This window comes from Columba livia, chromosome W (genome assembly GCF_036013475.1).
Source record: "Columba livia isolate bColLiv1 breed racing homer chromosome W, bColLiv1.pat.W.v2, whole genome shotgun sequence".
Taxonomy (NCBI): Eukaryota; Metazoa; Chordata; class Aves; order Columbiformes; family Columbidae; genus Columba; species Columba livia.
Window position 1 is genome coordinate 422,214 of NC_088641.1, and position 21,082 is coordinate 443,295.

The 21,082-nt window shown below is 57.0% G+C and overlaps 1 protein-coding gene across 11 annotated transcripts in view; it reads right to left on the reverse strand.

The window, feature by feature from the left end:
- LOC102092327 (E3 ubiquitin-protein ligase NEDD4-like) overlaps nt 1-21,082 on the reverse strand; it is a 122,222-nt gene that overhangs the window by 9,533 nt on the left and 91,607 nt on the right. For all 11 annotated transcript variants that reach the window (XM_065044519.1, XM_065044516.1, XM_065044517.1 and 8 more), the window contains 6 exons: nt 18,251-18,309; nt 16,098-16,163; nt 15,100-15,329; nt 13,863-13,984; nt 13,160-13,230; nt 12,329-12,424 (listed from right to left, as the gene is read on the reverse strand). In XM_065044519.1, the coding sequence (XP_064900591.1) occupies nt 12,329-12,424; nt 13,160-13,230; nt 13,863-13,984; nt 15,100-15,329; nt 16,098-16,163; nt 18,251-18,309 (644 nt within the window). The remainder of the gene's footprint in view (nt 1-12,328; nt 12,425-13,159; nt 13,231-13,862; nt 13,985-15,099; nt 15,330-16,097; nt 16,164-18,250; nt 18,310-21,082) is intronic.

Here is a 21,082-nt window from a genome sequence, read left to right on the forward strand (position 1 = left end):
TGGGGGGGGGGAAGATAGATAGATAGGGGGGGGGGGAAGATAGATAGATAGGGGGGGGGAAGATAGATAGGAGGGGGGGGGGGAAGATAGATAGATAGGAGGGGGGGGGGAAGATAGATAGATAGGAGGGGGGGGGAAGATAGATAGATAGGAGGGGGGGGGAAGATAGATAGATAGGGGGGGGGGGGAAGATAGATAGAAGGGGGGGGGGGGAAGATAGATAGATAGGGGGGGGGGAAGATAGATAGATAGGGGGGGGGGGAAGATAGATAGATAGGGGGGGGGGGAAGATAGATAGATAGGGGGGGGGGGAAGATAGATAGATAGGAGGGGGGGGGGGAAGATAGATAGGAGGGGGGGGGGGAAGATAGATAGATGGGGGGGGGGGAAGATAGATAGATGGGGGGGGGGAAGATAGATAGATAGGAGGGGGGGGGGAAGATAGATAGATAGGAGGGGGGGGGGAAGATAGATAGATAGGAGGGGGGGGGGAAGATAGATAGGAGGGGGGGGGGAAGATAGATAGGAGGGGGGGGGGGAAGATAGATAGATAGGGGGGGGGGGGAAGATAGATAGATAGGGGGGGGGGGAAGATAGATAGATAGGAGGGGGGGGGGAAGATAGATAGGAGGGGGGGGGGGAAGATAGATAGGAGGGGGGGGGGAAGATAGATAGGATGGGGGGGGGGGAAGATAGATAGATGGGGGGGGGGGAAGATAGATAGATGGGGGGGGGGAAGATAGATAGATAGGAGGGGGGGGGGAAGATAGATAGATGGGGGGGGGGGAAGATAGATAGATAGGAGGGGGGGGGAAGATAGATAGGAGGGGGGGGGGGAAGATAGATAGGAGGGGGGGGGGAAGATAGATAGATGGGGGGGGGGGAAGATAGATAGATAGGGGGGGGGGGAAGATAGATAGGAGGGGGGGGGGGAAGATAGATAGGAGGGGGGGGGGAAGATAGATAGGAGGGGGGGGGGGAAGATAGATAGGAGGGGGGGGGGAAGATAGATAGGAGGGGGGGGGAAGATAGATAGGAGGGGGGGGGGAAGATAGATAGGAGGGGGGGGGGGAAGATAGATAGGAGGGGGGGGGGGAAGATAGATAGGAGGGGGGGGGGGAAGATAGATAGGAGGGGGGGGGGGAAGATAGATAGGAGGGGGGGGGGAAGATAGATAGGAGGGGGGGGGGGGGAAGATAGATAGGAGGGGGGGGGGGAAGATAGATAGGAGGGGGGGGGGGAAGATAGATAGGAGGGGGGGGGGGAAGATAGATAGGAGGGGGGGGGGAAGATAGATAGGAGGGGGGGGGGGAAGATAGATAGGAGGGGGGGGGGAAGATAGATAGGAGGGGGGGGGGAAGATAGATAGGAGGGGGGGGGGAAGATAGATAGGAGGGGGGGGGGAAGATAGATAGGAGGGGGGGGGAAGATAGATAGGAGGGGGGGGGGAAGATAGATAGGAGGGGGGGGGGGAAGATAGATAGGAGGGGGGGGGGGAAGATAGATAGGAGGGGGGGGGGAAGATAGATAGGAGGGGGGGGGGGAAGATAGATAGGAGGGGGGGGGGGAAGATAGATAGGAGGGGGGGGGGAAGATAGATAGGAGGGGGGGGGGAAGATAGATAGGAGGGGGGGGGGGAAGATAGATAGGAGGGGGGGGGGGAAGATAGATAGGAGGGGGGGGGGAAGATAGATAGGAGGGGGGGGGGAAGATAGATGGGGGGGGGGGGAAGATAGATGGGGGGGGGGAAGATAGATGGGGGGGGGGAAGATAGATAGGAGGGGGGGGGGGAAGATAGATAGGAGGGGGGGGGGGAAGATAGATAGGAGGGGGGGGGGGAAGATAGATAGGAGGGGGGGGGGGGAAGATAGATAGGAGGGGGGGGGGGAAGATAGATAGGAGGGGGGGGGGGAAGATAGATAGGAGGGGGGGGGGGAAGATAGATAGGAGGGGGGGGGGGAAGATAGATAGGAGGGGGGGGGGAAGATAGATAGGAGGGGGGGGGGAAGATAGATAGGAGGGGGGGGGGAAGATAGATAGGAGGGGGGGGGGAAGATAGATAGGAGGGGGGGGGGGAAGATAGATAGGAGGGGGGGGGGAAGATAGATAGGAGGGGGGGGGAAGATAGATAGGAGGGGGGGGAAGATAGATAGGAGGGGGGGGGAAGATAGATGGGGGGGGGGGAAGATAGATGGGGGGGGGGGGGAAGATAGATAGGAGGGGGGGGGGAAGATAGATAGGAGGGGGGGGGGGAAGATAGATAGGAGGGGGGGGGGAAGATAGATAGGAGGGGGGGGGAAGATAGATAGGAGGGGGGGGGGGAAGATAGATAGGAGGGGGGGGGAAGATAGATAGGAGGGGGGGGGGAAGATAGATAGGAGGGGGGGGGGAAGATAGATAGGAGGGGGGGGGGGGAAGATAGATAGGAGGGGGGGGGGGAAGATAGATAGGAGGGGGGGGGGGAAGATAGATAGGAGGGGGGGGGGAAGATAGATAGGAGGGGGGGGGGGAAGATAGATAGGAGGGGGGGGGGAAGATAGATAGGAGGGGGGGGGGAAGATAGATAGGAGGGGGGGGGGGGAAGATAGATAGGAGGGGGGGGGGAAGATAGATAGGAGGGGGGGGGGGAAGATAGATAGGAGGGGGGGGGGAAGATAGATAGGAGGGGGGGGGAAGATAGATAGGAGGGGGGGGGGAAGATAGATAGGAGGGGGGGGGGGAAGATAGATAGGAGGGGGGGGGGAAGATAGATAGGAGGGGGGGGGGAAGATAGATAGGAGGGGGGGGGAAGATAGATAGGAGGGGGGGGGGAAGATAGATGGGGGGGGGGGAAGATAGATGGGGGGGGGGAAGATAGATGGGGGGGGGGGAAGATAGATAGGAGCGGGGGGGGAAGATAGATAGGAGGGGGGGGGGGAAGATAGATAGGAGGGGGGGGGGAAGATAGATAGGAGGGGGGGGGGAAGATAGATAGGAGGGGGGGGGGGAAGATAGATAGGAGGGGGGGGGGAAGATAGATAGGAGGGGGGGGGAAGATAGATAGGAGGGGGGGGGGAAGATAGATAGGAGGGGGGGGGGGAAGATAGATAGGAGAGGGGGGGGAAGATAGATAGGAGAGGGGGGGGAAGATAGATAGGGGGGGGGGGGGAAGATAGATAGGAGGGGGGGGGGAAGATAGATAGGAGGGGGGGGGGAAGATAGATAGGAGGGGGGGGGGAAGATAGATAGGAGGGGGCGGGGGGAAGATAGATAGGAGGGGGGGGGGAAGATAGATAGGAGGGGGGGGGGAAGATAGATAGGAGGGGGGGGGGGAAGATAGATAGGAGAGGGGGGGGGAAGATAGATAGGAGAGGGGGGGGAAGATAGATAGGAGGGGGGGGGAAGATAGATAGGAGAGGGGGGGGAAGATAGATAGGAGAGGGGGGGGAAGATAGATAGGAGAGGGGGGGGAAGATAGATAGGAGAGGGGGGGGGAAGATAGATAGGTGGGGGGGGGGGAAGATAGATAGGTGGGGGGGGGGGAAGATAGATAGGTGGGGGGGGGGGAAGATAGATAGGAGGGGGGGGGGAAGATAGATAGGAGGGGGGGGGGAAGATAGATAGGGGGGGGGGGGGAAGATAGATAGGAGGGGGGGGGGGAAGATAGATAGGAGGGGGGGGGGGAAGATAGATAGGAGGGGGGGGGGAAGATAGATAGGAGGGGGGGGGGGGGAAGATAGATAGGAGGGGGGGGGGGAAGATAGATAGGAGGGGGGGGGAAGATAGATAGGAGGGGGGGGGAAGATAGATAGGAGGGGGGGGGGAAGATAGATAGGAGGGGGGGGGGGAAGATAGATAGGAGGGGGGGGGAAGATAGATAGGAGGGGGGGGGGAAGATAGATAGGAGGGGGGGGGAAGATAGATAGGAGGGGGGGGGGAAGATAGATAGGAGGGGGGGGGGAAGATAGATAGGAGGGGGGGGGGGAAGATAGATAGGAGGGGGGGGGAAGATAGATAGGAGGGGGGGGGGAAGATAGATAGGAGGGGGGGGGGAAGATAGATAGGAGGGGGGGGAAGATAGATAGGAGGGGGGGGGGAAGATAGATAGGAGGGGGGGGGGGAAGATAGATGGGGGGGGGGGGAAGATAGATAGGAGGGGGGGGGGAAGATAGATAGGAGGGGGGGGGAAGATAGATAGGAGGGGGGGGGGAAGATAGATAGGAGGGGGGGGGGAAGATAGATAGGAGGGGGGGGAAGATAGATAGGAGGGGGGGGGGAAGATAGATAGGGGGGGGGGGAAGATAGATAGGTGGGGGGGGGGAAGATAGATAGGAGGGGGGGGAAGATAGATAGGAGGGGGGGGAAGATAGATAGGTGGGGGGGGGAAGATAGATAGGTGGGGGGGGGAAGATAGATAGGTGGGGGGGGAAGATAGATAGGTGGGGGGGGGAAGATAGATAGGTGGGGGGGGGGAAGATAGATAGGTGGGGGGGGGAAGATAGATAGGTGGGGGGGGGAAGATAGATAGGAGGGGGGGGGGGAAGATAGATAGGAGGGGGGGGGGAAGATAGATAGGTGGGGGGGGGGGAAGATAGATAGGTGGGGGGGGGGAAGATAGATAGGTGGGGGGGGGAAGATAGATAGGAGGGGGGGGAAGATAGATGGGGGGGAAGATAGATAGCAGGGGGGGGGGAAGATAGATAGGAGGGGGGGGGGAAGATAGATAGGAGGGGGGGGGAAGATAGATAGGAGGGGGGGGGAAGATAGATAGGAGGGGGGGGGGAAGATAGATAGGAGGGGGGGGGGAAGATAGATAGGAGGGGGGGGGGAAGATAGATAGGAGGGGGGGGGAAGATAGATAGGAGGGGGGGGGAAGATAGATAGGGGGGGGGGAAGATAGATAGGAGGGGGGGGAAGATAGATAGGAGGGGGGGGGAAGATAGATGGGGGGGGAAGATAGATAGGAGGGGGGGGAAGATAGATAGGAGGGGGGGGAAGATAGATAGGAGGGGGGGGAAGATAGATGGGGGGGGAAGATAGATGGGGGGGGGGGAAGATAGATAGGGGGGGGCGGAAGATAGATAGGAGGGGGGGGAAGATAGATGGGGGGGGAAGATAGATGGGGGGGCGGAAGATAGATAGGAGGGGGGGGAAGATAGATGGGGGGGGAAGATAGATGGGGGGGGGAAGATAGATAGGAGGGGGGGGAGGGAAGATGGGGGGCTGGAAGGTGGGGGGGAAGATAGATAGGAGGGGGGGGAAATAGGAGGGGGGGGATGATAGATAGGAGGGGGGGAAGATGGGGGGGGGGAAGATAGGAGGGGGGACGAGAGATGGTGGGGGGGGACGATAGATAGGAGGGGGGGAAGATGTACGGGAAAGATAGGGGAGGGGAAAGATAGAGGGGGGGAAACAGAAGGGGGGGGGTAAGACAGGAGTGGGGGGGAAGACAGGAGTGGGGGGGAGAAGGTGGGGGGGGAAAAGATAGAGGAGGGGGGGAGAAGATAGAGGAGGGGGGGAGAAGATAGAGGAGGGGGGGAGAAGATAGAGGAGGGGGGGAGAAGATAGAGGAGGGGGGGAGAAGATAGAGGAGGGGGGGAGAATCTAGAGGAGGGGGGGGGAAGATAGAGGAGGGGGGGAGAAGATAGAGGAGGGGGGGAGAAGATAGAGGAGGGGGGGAGAAGATAGAGGAGGGGGGGGAGAAGATAGAGGAGGGGGGGGAAGATAGAGGAGGGGGGGGGAAGATAGAGGAGGGGGGGGGAAGATAGAGGAGGGGGGGGGAAGATAGAGGAGGGGGGGGGAAGATAGAGGAGGGGGGGGGAAGATAGAGGAGGGGGGGGGAAGATAGAGGAGGGGGGGGGAAGATAGAGGAGGGGGGGGGAAGATAGAGGAGGGGGGGAGAAGATAGAGGAGGGGGGGAGAAGATAGAGGAGGGGGGGAGAAGATAGAGGAGGGGGGGAGAAGATAGAGGAGGGGGGGGGAAGATAGAGGAGGGGGGGGGGAAGATAGAGGAGGGGGGGGGAAGATAGAGGAGGGGGGGGGAAGATAGAGGAGGGGGGGGGAAGATAGAGGAGGGGGGGGAAGATAGAGGAGGGGGGGGAAGATAGAGGAGGGGGGGGGAAGATAGAGGAGGGGGGGGGAAGATAGAGGAGGGGGGGAGAAGATAGAGGAGGGGGGGAGAAGATAGAGGAGGGGGGGAGAAGATAGAGGAGGGGGGGAGAAGATAGAGGAGGGGGGGGGAAGATAGAGGAGGGGGGGGGAAGATAGAGGAGGGGGGGGGAAGATAGAGGAGGGGGGGGGAAGATAGAGGAGGGGGGGGAAGATAGAGGAGGGGGGGGGAAGATAGAGGAGGGGGGGGGAAGATAGAGGAGGGGGGGGGAAGATAGAGGAGGGGGGGGAAGATAGAGGAGGGGGGGGAAGATAGAGGAGGGGGGGGGAAGATAGAGGAGGGGGGGGGAAGATAGAGGAGGGGGGGAGAAGATAGAGGAGGGGGGGGGAAGATAGAGGAGGGGGGGAGAAGATAGAGGAGGGGGGGAGAAGATAGAGGAGGGGGGGAGAAGATAGAGGAGGGGGGGAGAAGATAGAGGAGGGGGGGAGAAGATAGAGGAGGGGGGGAGAAGATAGAGGAGGGGGGGAGAAGATAGAGGAGGGGGGGAGAAGATAGAGGAGGGGGGGAGAAGATAGAGGAGGGGGGGAGAAGATAGAGGAGGGGGGGAGAAGATAGAGGAGGGGGGGGAGAAGATAGAGGAGGGGGGGAGAAGATAGAGGAGGGGGGGAGAAGATAGAGGAGGGGGGGAGAAGATAGAGGAGGGGGGGAGAAGATAGAGAGGAGGGGGGGAGAAGATAGAGGAGGGGGGGAGAAGATAGAGGACGGGGGGGAAGATAGAGGACGGGGGGGAAGATAGAGGACGGGGGGGGAAGATAGAGGGGGGAATGATGGGGGGGAAAGATGGATGGGGGGAGAAGATAGAGGGGGGGAGAAGATAGAAGGGGGGGAGAAGATAGAAGGGGGGGAGAAGATAGAGGGCGGGGGAGAAGATAGAGGGGGGGAAGACAGAAGGGGTGGAAGAGAGAAGGGGGGAAGACAGGAGGGGGGGGAAGACAGGAAGGGGGGGGAAGACAGGAAGGGGGGGGAGAAGGTGGGGGGGGGAGAAGGTGGGGGGGGGGAGAAGGTGGGGGGGGGGAAGATAGAGGGAGGGGAGAATATAGAGGGGGGGGAGAAGATAGAGGAGCGGGAGGAAGATAGAGGAGGGGGGGGAAGAGAGAGAAGTGGGGGGAAGAGAGAGAAGGGGGAGACAGGGAGAGAAGGGGGGGAGACAGAGAGAGAAGGGGGGGAGACAGAGAGAGAAGGGGGGGACAGAGAGAGAAGGGGGGGGACAGAGAGAAGGGGGGGGGACAGAGAGAAGGGGGGGGGGACAGAGAGAAGGGGGGGGGACCAGAGATAAAGGGGGGGACACAGAGGGAAGGGGGGGGACACAGAGGGAAGGGGGGGACACAGAGGGAAGGGGGGGACACAGAGGGAAGGGGGGGACAGAGAGAGAAGGGGGGACACAGAGAGAAGGGGGGACACAGAGAGAAGGGGGGGGACACAGAGGGAAGGGGGGGGACACAGAGGGAAGGGGGGGAGGGGGGGCGAGAGAGAAGGGGGGACAGAGCGAGAAGGGGGGGGACAGGGAGAGAAGGGGGGGGACAGGGAGAGAAGGGGGGGACAGGGAGAGAAGGGGGGGGACAGAGAGAGAAGGGGGGGGACAGGGAGAGAAGGGGGGGGACAGGGAGAGAAGGGGGGGGACAGGGAGAGAAGGGGGGGACAGGGAGAGAAGGGGGGGACAGGGAGAGAAGGGGGGGAAGAGAGAGAAGGGGGGGACAGAGAGAAGGGGGGGGACAGAGAGAAGGGGGGGGGACAGAGAGAAGGGGGGGGGGACAGAGAGAAGGGGGGGGGGACAGAGAGAAGGGGGGGGGACAGAGAGAAGGGGGGGACACAGAGAGAAGGGGGGGACACAGAGAGAAGGGGGGGACACAGAGAGAAGGGGGGGACACAGAGAGAAGGGGGGGACACAGAGAGAAGGGGGGGACACAGAGAGAAGGGGGGGACACAGAGAGAAGGGGGGGGAAGAGAGAGAAGGGGGGGGAAGAGAGAGAAGGGGGGGGACAGAGAGAGAAGGGGGGGGAAGAGAGAGAAGGGGGGGGGACAGAGAGAGAAGGGGGGGGACAGAGAGAGAGGGGGGGGGACAGAGAGAGAGGGGGGGGAAGAGAGAGAGGGGGGGGAAGAGAGAGAAGGGGGGGACAGAGAGAGAGGGGGGGGAAGAGAGAGAGGGGGGGGAAGAGAGAGAAGGGGGGGGAAGAGAGAGAAGGGGGGGGAAGAGAGAGAAGGGGGGGGAAGAGAGAGAAGGGGGGGAAGAGAGAGAAGGGGGGGGAAGAGAGAGAAGGGGGGGGAAGAGAGAGAAGGGGGGGAACAGAGAGAGAAGGGGGGAAGAGAGAGAAGGGGGGGGGACAGAGAGAGAAGGGGGGGGAAGAGAGAGAAGGGGGGGAAGAGAGAGAAGGGGGGGAAGAGAGAGAAGGGGGGGAAGAGAGAGAAGGGGGGGAAGAGAGAGAAGGGGGGGGACAGAGAGAGAAGGGGGGACAGAGAGAGAAGGGGGGGGACAGAGAGAGAAGGGGGGGGACAGAGAGAGAAGGGGGGGGACAGAGAGAGAAGGGGGGGGACAGAGAGAGAAGGGGGGGGACAGAGAGAGAAGGGGGGGGACAGAGAGAGAAGGGGGGGGACAGAGAGAGAAGGGGGGGGACAGAGAGAGAAGGGGGGGGACAGAGAGAGAAGGGGGGTACAGAGAGAGAAGGGGGGGACAGGGAGAGGGGGGGGGACAGGGAGAGGGGGGGGGACAGGGAGAGGGGGGGGGACAGGGAGAGGGGGGGGGACAGGGAGAGGGGGGGGGACAGAGAGAGAGGGGGGGAAGAGAGAGAAGGGGGGGGAAGAGAGAGAAGGGGGGGGAAGAGAGAGAAGGGGGGGGAAGAGAGAGAAGGGGGGGGAAGAGAGAGAAGGGGGGGAAGAGAGAGAAGGGGGGGACAGAGAGAGAAGGGGGGGACAGAGAGAGAAGGGGGGGACAGAGAGAGAAGGGGGGGACAGAGAGAGAAGGGGGGGACAGAGAGAGAAGGGGGGGACAGAGAGAGAAGGGGGGGACAGAGAGAGAAGGGGGGGACAGAGAGAGAAGGGGGGGACAGAGAGAGAAGGGGGGGACAGAGAGAGAAGGGGGGGACAGAGAGAGAAGGGGGGGGACAGAGAGAGAAGGGGGGGGACAGAGAGAGAAGGGGGGGGACAGAGAGAGAAGGGGGGGGGACAGAGAGAGAAGGGGGGGGACAGAGAGAGAAGGGGGGGGACAGAGAGAGAAGGGGGGGGACAGAGAGAGAAGGGGGGGGACAGAGAGAGAAGGGGGGGACAGAGAGAGAAGGGGGGGACAGAGAGAAGGGGGGGGACAGAGAGAAGGGGGGGGACAGAGAGAAGGGGGGGGACAGAGAGAGGGGGGGGACAGAGGGGGGGGACAGAGAGAGGGGGGGGGACAGAGAGAGGGGGGGGGGACAGAGAGAAGGGGGGGGGACCAGAGGTAAAGGGGGGGGGACCAGAGTTAAAGGGGGGGGACCAGAGAGAGAAGGGGGGGGGAGAGAGAGAAGGGGGGGGAGAGAGAGAGAAGGGGGGGGGGACACAGAGAGAAGGGGGGGGGGACACAGAGAGAAGGGGGGGGGGGACACAGAGAGAAGGGGGGGGGGACACAGAGAGAAGGGGGGGGGGACACAGAGAGAAGGGGGGGGGACACAGAGAGAAGGGGGGGGACACAGAGAGAAGGGGGGACACAGAGAGAAGGGGGGGGACACAGAGAGAAGGGGGGGACACAGAGAGAAGGGGGGGACACAGAGAGAAGGGGGGGACACAGAGAGAAGGGGGGGACACAGAGAGAAGGGGGGGACACAGAGAGAAGGGGGGGAGGGGTGGACAGAGAGGGAAGGGGGGGACAGAGAGAGAAGAGGGGGGAAGAGAGAGAAGGGGGGGGAAGAGAGAGAAGGGGGGGAAGAGAGAAGGGGGGGGGGAACAGAGAGAAGGGGGGGGTAACAGAGAGGAGGGGGGGGGGAACAGAGAGAAGGGGGGGGGACAGAGAGAAGGGGGGGGGACAGAGAGAAGGGGGGGACACAGAGAGAAGGGGGGACACAGAGGGAAGGGGGGGGACACAGAGGGAAGGGGGGGGACACAGAGGGAAGGGGGGGGACACAGAGGGAAGGGGGGGGACACAGAGGGAAGGGGGGGAGGGGTGGACAGAGAGAGAAGGGGGGGAGGGGTGGACAGAGAGAGAAGGGGGGGAGGGGTGGACAGAGCGAGAAGGGGGGGACAGGGAGAGAAGGGGGAACAGAGCGAGAAGGGGGGGACAGAGAGAGAAGGGGGGACAGAGAGAGAAGGGGGGGACAGACAGAAGGGGGGGGGGACAGAGAGAAGGGGGGGGACAGAGAGAAGGGGGGGGACAGAGAGAAGGGGGGGGACAGAGAGAAGGGGGGGGACAGAGAGAAGGGGGGGGACAGAGAGAGAAGGGGGGGGACAGAGAGAGAAGGGGGGGGAAGAGAGAGAAGGGGGGGGAAGAGAGAGAAGGGGGGGGAAGAGAGAGAAGGGGGGGGAAGAGAGAGAAGGGGGGGGAAGAGAGAGAAGGGGGGGGAAGAGAGAGAAGGGGGGGGAAGAGAGAGAAGGGGGGGGAAGAGAGAGAAGGGGGGGGAAGAGAGAGAAGGGGGGGGAAGAGAGAGAAGGGGGGGGAAGAGAGAGAAGGGGGGGGAAGAGAGAGAAGGGGGGGGAAGAGAGAGAAGGGGGGGAAGAGAGAGAAGGGGGGGGAAGAGAGAGAAGGGGGGGAAGAGAGAGAAGGGGGGGAAGAGAGAGAAGGGGGGGAAGAGAGAGAAGGGGGGACAGAGAGAGAAGGGGGGGGAAGAGAGAGAAGGGGGGGGAAGAGAGAGAAGGGGGGGGAAGAGAGAGAAGGGGGGGGAAGAGAGAGAAGGGGGGGGAAGAGAGAGAAGGGGGGGGAAGAGAGAGAAGGGGGGGGAAGAGAGAGAAGGGGGGGAAGAGAGAGAAGGGGGGGAAGAGAGAGAAGGGGGGGAAGAGAGAGAAGGGGGGGGAAGAGAGAGAAGGGGGGGAAGAGAGAGAAGGGGGGGAAGAGAGAGAAGGGGGGGAAGAGAGAGAAGGGGGGGAAGAGAGAGAAGGGGGGGAAGAGAGAGAAGGGGGGGGAAGAGAGAGAAGGGGGGGAAGAGAGAGAAGGGGGGGAAGAGAGAGAAGGGGGGGAAGAGAGAGAAGGGGGGACAGGGAGAGAAGGGGGGACAGGGAGAGAAGGGGGGACAGAGAGAGAAGGGGGGACAGAGAGAGAAGGGGGGAAGAGAGAGAAGGGGGGAAGAGAGAGAAGGGGGGACAGAGAGAGAAGGGGGGACAGGGAGAGAAGGGGGGACAGGGAGAGAAGGGGGGACAGGGAGAGAAGGGGGGGACAGGGAGAGAAGGGGGTACAGAGAGAAGGGGGGTAGAGGGGAAAGGAGATGGGGGAGAGGGAGGAGAGTGGGGAGAGGGGAATGGAGAGGGGGGAAAGGGGAATGGAGAGGGGAGGGGAGAGGGGGGAGAGGGGGGAGGCAATCGATAAGTGAGCAGAAGGGAAGAGAGAAGCAGCAAAGAGAGAAGGAAGAGGAGGAGAAGGGAAGAGAGGAAAACAGAAGAAGAGGAGAAGGAGGGAAGAAGAGGAGGAGGAGGAGGGAAGAAGAGAAGGAGGAGGGAAGAAGAGGAGGAGGAGGGAAGAGGAGGAGGAGGAGGGAAGAGGAGGAGGAGGAGGGAAGAGGAGAAGGAGGAGGGAAGAGGAGAAGGAGGAGGGAAGAGGAGAAGGAGGAGGGAAGAGGACAAGGAGGAGGGAAGAAGAGGAGAAGAAGAAGAAGGGAAGAAGAAGGGAAGAAGAGGAGAAGAAGAAGGGAAGAAGAGGAGATGAAGAAGAAGGGAAGAAGAGGAGATGAAGAAGAGGAGAAGAAGGAGGGAAGAAGAGGAGAAGAAGGAGGGAAGAAGAGGAGAAGAAGGAGGGAAGAGGAGGAGAAGAAGGAGGGAAGAGGAGGAGAAGAAGGAGGGAAGAGGAGGAGGGAAGAGGAGGAGGGAAGGGAGAAGGAGGGGGAGACCTTCCTCCCCCAGGTTCCCGTCCTGCTCCGGGCCCGGCAGCCCCAGCTCGGGAGAGGCCGGCGCGGGCGGCTGTGCTGGCCGGCCTCTCGTCCCGAGCCGGGCCGCGCCGCAACCAGGACGGGCTGCCCACGTGGAATTACTTGTGGGCGACAACCAATACTCACTTCCGGGATAACCTTTACATACCTGTCCGAAGTTTTCCTCATCTATGCAGAACATGAGATCCAGCTCTGTGGGGTCATTTTCCAGAATCCACTTCAAAGAGTTGTAGTATTCGCTGTCCTACAGCAGATTTTACACAAACTTTAAACATGAACACTAAATGTGTACTTTAAATTGAACATATAAACATCTTAAACCAGAACTCCCAAAGGGTTGGAAAGGTGAGACTCACATATTTTCACGGCTACCCTAAAGCAGGGTAAGATGGATTACTTTACTCATATGTATTTTTCTTAATTGACTTGTAATTGCACCATTATACAACTCAATAAACTGACTCTACATATCTTATTAGGTAAAGATGTATATGGTGGTCTCAAATTATTGGTTAGAAAATGTCTTCTTGATAAAACTGTACCTTCTTTTCAACACAATTTGCTAACATATATCACACCATTACAGTGAGAATACACTATACAATAACTGACTGTGTTGCTGTTATTAAAAGCCTTGAAGTTTGCTGAACAAAAGACCCCTCTAATTTCTTAGAATACATCTTCATGTATTAGGTCCATAACTTAAAACTGACCCAAGGGAAAAAGGAAAGGACAAAAAAGATGTTACTATCACTACATATTTCCAAGCAAGAGCGCCAGAAGTCGCAGATTTGCGAGCGGGGTGACAGTGCGGGGCGACAGCGGGGGGTGACAGCGGGGGGCGACAGCGGGGGGTGACAGCGCGGGGCGACAGCGCGGGGCGACAGCGCGGGGCGACAGCGCGGGGCGACAGCGCGGGTTCCCGGGCGCTCCGGGGTGGGGACTGGCGGAGCGCTGCGCCGGGAGCACGGGCCCTTACCACGGACTCCATGTCCTTCAGCGTGATGGGCTTGCCCAGCATCATCTTGTAGAAGGGCCGGATGAAGAAGCCTGCAAGAGAGGGCAGAGCGTCCCGCACCGCACCGCACCGCACCGCACCCCGGAGCCGGCGGGGACACCGCCCCAGCCCCAGCGCCGCCGCTTAGCTGGACGCAGCACCACACAAAGTCCCATTTTTCAATTACAAGAACGATGCCATTAATTACCATGTGCCATTAGACACTAACGCTGATGAGGAAGGGACACGAAAGCCAGGGAACTGAGCCCAAGGTACTCTAACCCAGCTCAAACCGCCATTCTTCTCCCAAAGGACATGCTAGAAGAAGTTTCTGACGTTGGCTTGTTTGTTTATTGTGGGATTTCAAGCCTGGCAGGAAGAATATTGTCTCGTCCAGCCGGGGCTGCTGCGGCTGACACCCGCAGCCGCGGGCTGCAGTCTGCAGGGCAGCCCAGCGCCTTCCCTTTAGGGATGTGGTCGTTTAGCAATGCTGGCTGACAGGAGCAAAGCCGTATCTGAAACGCGTTTGTGGAGCACACGCTCCCATCAGGAACACAGCTTCCGAGAGCTGCACTTCCACTGCTTCCTCTCAGACTTTCTCCCAGAAACACTACACCCCAAAGTGATTTCCTTCCCATAATAAACCCGGGCGACGGCAGCATTGCCACCCAGTGCCATCACTCACCATCCAGCAGCTTCCCGTGATACACGGCCAGCCCAGCAACACGGCCAATGAAGGTGAAATACGACAGATGATCTTCATTACAAAGGCCTGAATTAGGATTGATCTGGAGAGTGTAGTTGTCCCTTGGTGGGGAAAGAAAAACAAATCCTAGTAACTGCGTCTTTAAATACCCAGATATTCAGATGATGTTCAGAAGGAATGGGAGCTTGGGGCCAGCTCGTGCTCTCTTTGCAGCAGTGTGCCAATGCCATTTCCTCACGGTCCATCTGTCAGGCCACAGAGCGCCTTCCTCCCAGCACCTTCAGCCGCAGGCACTAGAGAACAGCTCTGGAAGATCTTAACCTCCAGGGCCCTGGAAAAGGCCGGTAAAGGACTGGGATACTTTCACAAATCCAGGCGTGTCACAACAAGACACGGGTGTAACAGCGCTGGTTTTAATCTGCAGTATGCTCTTACGTCTCTGAAGAAAGATACCAGGTTTTAAAGCTTTTTGTTCTCATAATTGTTCCCTCCCCCCACTATTTCTTAAAATATCTCGTTAAGTTTCTGGACCCAAAACGAAATAACTTTTAAAATATTTACAGCGACCTATATCCCCTAAGTTTCAATATTTGAAAACAGGCGTGTGTGCAGCAAACCCCATTAACAGGCAGGCGTTCTGAGCTATCAGCGCCGGTCGCTTGTGTCCCTCAGCAGCAGAACGTCTTTTCTGAGACACATTATGCAGCCTCTGTTCACCTGCTTCATCAGCGCTTATTAGAGAAAGGAGAGAGCTTGATGTTGACATCAAACAGCAGAACTGCCTCCTGCAGCTAAGAGAGCCATCCTGACAGCAGCTGCGCACAGCACCTGAACTACGCCAGCGCACCACAACACGGGCACCGGAGAGACTCGCGCCCTCATTTGTGCTCACGGATTGCTCCGAGGTTTGGAAATGGGACACACAGACTTACACTTAGGCAAGGCCACTGCCGCGGAACTGCTGAACCGTGAACGAGAAGCTGTTTGCTGCCGTTACACATCAGCACTGTCGTTCTGGACGGACGGGAGGGCAGAAAGCGCCTCCTGCTCCTCTCACCGTCCTGATAACCCAAATGTTTCACGGGATCTCAGGAACAGTGTGGAAGGTTCTTGGAAAAGCACATACTCATCTAACCACCTGCTGGTGTAACTTTGCCTCTTGTGCAAAATCTAATGCACACCCCCTAGGAACAGAAATATTTTAATGGACACTTACGTTGCTGAATATTCAAAGAGACCGTAATAGGGGTTGAACATCTCCTTGGACAAGAGGAAAAACCACTCTCTGGCCACCCCGCCGTAGTCAAGTCCTTTCTCCGACTCGAATTCGATCCAGAGCCTGGCTTTCAGGACGTCGGGCCTCTTCACGGACATGATTCTTCTGTACGACTCCTCAAAAATGTTATTTCTGTGTAGCTTCATCTCAAATCTGTTTGGTATATCAGCCTACGTGAAAGGAGATTATATTACACTTGTTGGTTTCAATAAACAAGCATTCCAGCAAACTACTGACCAGCGGTGACAGATGATGCATCTGATCTATAAAGCTTCCCCTTGTGTTTGTTTCCCAGCGCTTTAAGTCTCGGGCTGACAGCACACGGTGAACCAGCTGCGGTCCAGAGACTTCTCTGATATTTGACAGAGCGATGAAAACAACAAGAAAAGTAACGGCACGGGCAAGTCCTGCTCCAAATCAGAGCTGGCGCTGCCGAGGCTGCTGACGGTTCATTATGAGCCACTATCATATCCGAGCTAATGCCGAGTGCTCTTCACGTTAAAGGTGCTCCTGAAAACAGGAACAGCGGAAGCACGTGCAGCCCCAGCACACGCGTGGGCGCCGCTCTGCCGACCTGCTCCAGCTCTGAAGGAGCAATATCGATCCTCAAGCCTATTTTCAACCTAAAGGCTTGTAAACTACCCTAGGGAACCAGGGAATCATTGCTACCTCCTTGCTGCCTCGTCACTTTAATTTTGCACTCATACAGAAAACGGGAGTCTTTAAAGATTTGTAAACGCTTTTGTTAATGCATCAATCAAATTCAAACTCTTCATTTTCTCGGTTCCGACTCAGCCCCTCCAGGAGCAGCACACCCCGGCAGAGGTGGTGCTGTGCTCCGGCAGGACGCGGCAGCCCGTGGCTGCGCCCCAGCAGCCCGTCGTTAGCCCGGCCGCGGCGCAACCGCTCCCCGCGCGAGGCGGCGCGGCCCCACTCACCGGCTTCTTCAACTTCTTCCGGAAATAGTCATATTTCTGTTTGAACTCCCTGGAATACGGAACTGCCTATTGGAGAGAGGAGCGCGCACACGGGTTATTCCAGCCATTGAGCAGTGTGCTATTCCAACAACATTTACCACACAGTCAATCTAAAGGCACGCTATCTGCCCACGCATGCCCTAAGTCGCCTGATAAACACCCGCCATGCACGAAGCACAGCGGCAAAAATTCCCCCACTTCCCAGTGTGTATTTTGTGCTAAAAGGTGCGAAAACTTTCAACCCAGTTCTGTTTATCAACTGCTCATCCTCGGTTCTTTTCTTCTTTTAGGAACAGAAAAGATCAAACACAATTTTCGCACACACACACAGAGTTGGGATGGATTGGTGCCATCCATGTGTCTCATAAAAAATACCGAGCATGCCACATAATACCGGATTATTCTAGAAATGCTGAGCGCTAGCACAGAACAGGGACTCGCACCGCTCCAAGTGCTGGGCACGGTTATACCGGATTATTCTAGAAATGCTGAGTGCTAGCACAGAACAGGGACTCGCACCGCTCCAAGTGCTGGGCACGGTTATACCGGATTATTCTAGAAATGCTGAGCGCTAGCACAGAACAGGGACTCGCACCGCTCCAAGTGCTGGGCACAGTTATACCGGATTATTCTAGAAATGCTGAGCGCTAGCACAGAACAGGGACTCGCACCGCTCCAAGTGCTGGGCACGGTTATACCGGATTATTCTAGAAATGCTGAGTGCTAGCACAGAACAGGGACTCGCACCGCTCCAAGTGCTGGGCACAGTTATACCGGATTATTCTAGAAATGCTGAGCGCTAGCACAGAACAGGGACTCGCACCGCTCCAAGTGCTGGGCACGGTTAAACACTACTCAAAAGACACAAAATCAAAAAAAGTTTGAAAATAAACCTAAGACCAAGCTAAGGGGCTCCATCAAAGCCATGACACTGCAACAACCGCTGTTTGACCCAGGACAGCAGGCACGGCGCCGCTGGAGAGCAACGGCATGGTGACGGGTGCTCTAACAAGTCAACTGCTTCAAGTACGACTCCTTAATGCTCTGCCATTTGTTTGAAACTGTTCTGAGAATTAAGAAACCTCAATTCTCTATTTTTGACACCCCACACAACATTAATTCAATCAGGGTTTGAAAGAGCCTTGAAAAAGAGAGAGGAAAATAGGAGGGCTTCCTGGAGTTGCTGACGTTTCCCAGTGTGCTGCCCGGCTCCAGCGCCCCCTCCAGCCGGTTAACCCACCGACCGCGGGGTGCCGGAGCGCACGGGACGCAGCCGCCGCTCCTGCCGCTCCTGCCGCAGCGACTCCGGCAGGGGCACGTATCCTACGGCCCTTTGCTCTTGCGGATGATGAGACGTGAATGTTTTTGTTAAATACTAAATCATGTTAGTCTGATGATAATATGATTTTACTACAGCCATTAAATAATCTTTCAACGTGCTTCCACTGTTTAAATGCAATGCAAAATGCAGTTTAAGTAGTTCTTTGTGATTGCCATGGCACCCAAAATACTATTAAAAGCATTAGGATGAATCTTTAATGCTTTTGTGGCCGTAAAAAGGATTTGATCCAAATAACTGTTATTTACTTAATGGGATCATGATTGACCCTTATTATCTTGAAATAAAATTTCCCAGATAGCCTTTCTGAGGTATGCTTAACATTTCTGGGAAAACAAACGTTAAGAATTTGGATAGCATGCTGTATATTAGTATCTCAGGCATTAAGTGCATGATAAATGGGAAATCACTCCAAAAGCAGCCATGTTCAAACACGTGATTATTATTAATCTTATTAATAAACAAGAAAAGCTGCAGTTACACCATGCGGTAGTTCATCTGCTGTGTCCTGAGCCCCTTAAAACCCTGAGGATCTACCCCAAGTGAAGAGGTGTTGTCAGCACTGGAAACATCTCAGTCTCAGGCTGGGAGTCTGACGCTCAGAGTGCCGCAGAACGGCACAAAAGGTTTCGAGCTCTTTTGGTGTCTCGGCAGTTTGATACTAAAGCCGAGCCGGGTCCCGGTCCCGCTCCCGCGGGTCCTGGCACAGACGGGCGGCGCGGGCCGGCGCCTCCTGCCGCCAACAGCGGCTCAGCGACACCCGCCGCGTACTTACGGGGCCGGTAATGGCCGGGTTCTGCAGCCTGGGGTCTTCCCACTGGGTGATTTTATTATCTGTAAATAACAAAGACGTTATATCATTACTTCTCTGTCGCCACACTGTGAATCTCTGTTGTTTTCTTCTCCCTGCAACTGTTTTCCCTACCACGTCCACACCTGGTGTTTCAGGGCTAGAAGAGGCTGCACTCACCATCTACACCTGAACCCCACCACACTGCTTGGTCAAAACCACTCAAAAAGGCAAAGCTAGAACAGAATCCAATGTATTGACACTGCTTTTATTTCCACGTCTGTAGGAGCAAACACGTTCTAGGTGAACATGGTCTCGGACTCAACTCACATAGAAATACACAGATTCATGCCTGAGAGGTAAAGGAACCCAAAAACTGTGTCAAATGACAGACCAAGTCTATTTTAATTTTTACATCAAGATAGCCAAAATGTAAGACTTTTGAAAGACAGTCTGTATTTGAATTTGGAGGGAATAACATCTCTTAAAAAGAGTCCTAGACACTTTTGAAACCTAATGAAAAGGTTAGAGGACCATTAAGGGAGGTGAAATTCTACAGTTAGAGTGTAAGAGATGACTCTGTTTTGAGCAAGGACAATTTTGGGAGCATGTGACAGAATCCGGCTCTTTCCTAAGAGCAGCAGGAGGTGGCTCGTGGGCTCACACGGGAGCACGGTGACACTGCCCTGCCTGCAGACAACGGCTCCTCACAGATCCTGAACACAACAGAACAGCAACACGATGATGGTGCAACAATGAGACAACGCTCCAAAAGCCAAAGTGGGTGCCGCTGCGATGGCGGGTGTCAGTCACCCATCTGTGCGCCGAGCGGGCGGCACCGACACGCCTGTCGGCACACGCACCGCTCGGACTCGGGAGCCGTTGGTTAAGACAGCAGTCCAGGTTCTAAGTGTTGCAACTGCTACGTTTTGGAACAAACACACTAAGTTTCAATAAAATGGTTTTTATAGCTACTACAGATAAAAAAGAACCCAACCCGCTTATATTAAACCACTGGTGTTTGCCATATTCCTACGGTTGGAAAAGACCTTACGTTTTGAGCACCCCAAGTGGGTGTTTAAAAGGACTGGGATTTGAAAGGTGACATTCGTTAAATGTTGACTGAAGAAAATCCAAAAGGATCACGAGCACATTTCAGGAAATCGGGTCTATCCATTAATTTAGTACTACAGCACTATTTTAAGCCTATTTATGGTTGCTGACACTATGGAGGAAGGTTGTCAGACTGGCAGCCCCAGAAACCACGAGATCCACAGACCGGAGCCTGCCACAAGAGCTTAATTTGGCCCTTTCCTCTCACTTCAACCTGTTTAGTCAAATTTATTTCTACCGAGTTCACTGGTTTTAAACCAGCTCGTTTTTTATACCTACTTGAAAACGACCCCCACAAACCACGGTGCTATCCTATGGAATCAGAGACAACAGCACGGGAAGTGCCTGCAGGCTTCTCAGTTCTTTCTACGGCCCTGCATACTTAAGCGTGCGGGACGTCACCGACACATCTCTGCCGGAGGATCGCGGGAACACCGTGTCGGAGCCGCTGTTCCAGGGCTGCGGGGCCCCGGCAACGAGCAGGGCCCAGGCTGGGCCGCCCCCGGGACCGCAGCTCACCGTTCTGCCTCAGCCAAAGCGTGTGCATGACAAACCCGTCCTTTCAGCACCTCATTTTGAACAGCTGCCTTCCCCCTCGACTCTTCACACAAACACCACTCTGCCTTTCCTCGTAAACGGGCTCCGGGTCCTCCGGGGTTCCCTGCCCCTCGAGCTCAGTACGGCCCCGAGCCCAGAGCCCCACGCTAGACCCAGGACCACCACAGCCGAGGACGCCAGAGATCACTTCAGCTCCTCCTGATACCTCACCGATGAGCGCACTCGTGTTCAGCTGGTGGCATTTTTCACACCTTTTTCAACAGAACATTGTGCTAGCGATTCCCGCCCGGTCTAACACTGCCGTCAGCACCCACCTCCCCCTACAGCAGCACGTCACCACACTGACCTGCAGCCCCGCTCCAGGGAGCACCACTGGCCTCTCCCGCACTGCTGTTGGCTGCTGAACTAATGAGGACATTCCCCCTAATTCATCAGTCCAGTCATTAGTGAATACACTGAAAGATGGCGGATTCAAGACAGACTTTGAGGGGAACCCATTGAATATGCCCACCCCTCTGCCCGTGAGCCACCGAGAGCTGCTCTCGATACGGCTGGAAAACCTTTGTGTTTCCCATCACGATACCTTCCGACAGCCACATCGTATTTTCCCAGCAGGCTCCTAGGAAGCACAGAAGTATATGAACACTCCTAAGGACAGAAAATGCTATTTTATTCGTGGAGGGAAAACAATGCTGACTTAGCCAGCTAAGGACCAGCCGTGGAGAGCTAGGGACTTTTTTGTTAGAGGCTGACCGCTGAAGAAATCCAAGCTGTTTACAGTCACAATCTGAAAAATGCTGTATTTCAGGCTCTCATGTTACAAGTAATACCTAAATTATTTGAATGGTACTTTGCTTTGCTAGTTCATATGGCATACTTAATAGCAGCTCATGCTGCTCCACAAGAGAAGTTTCTGTGCTGGTTGCATTTCCTCAGGGATGAGAAAAGCCCTTCAAAAATAGGACAAGGGTATTGGGTAATTTTGCAGAATCACCAAACATATCTGGGGAAGCAGGACATTAACAGCAGCTGGATCTGCCAGCACCTGCAACACTCACATTGCGTTCTAGCAATGGAACACACCGCATTTGTAGCACGTCACCCAACGGCTCAGCAGAGCGTGACTGAAACGACGGCCAGTTTATC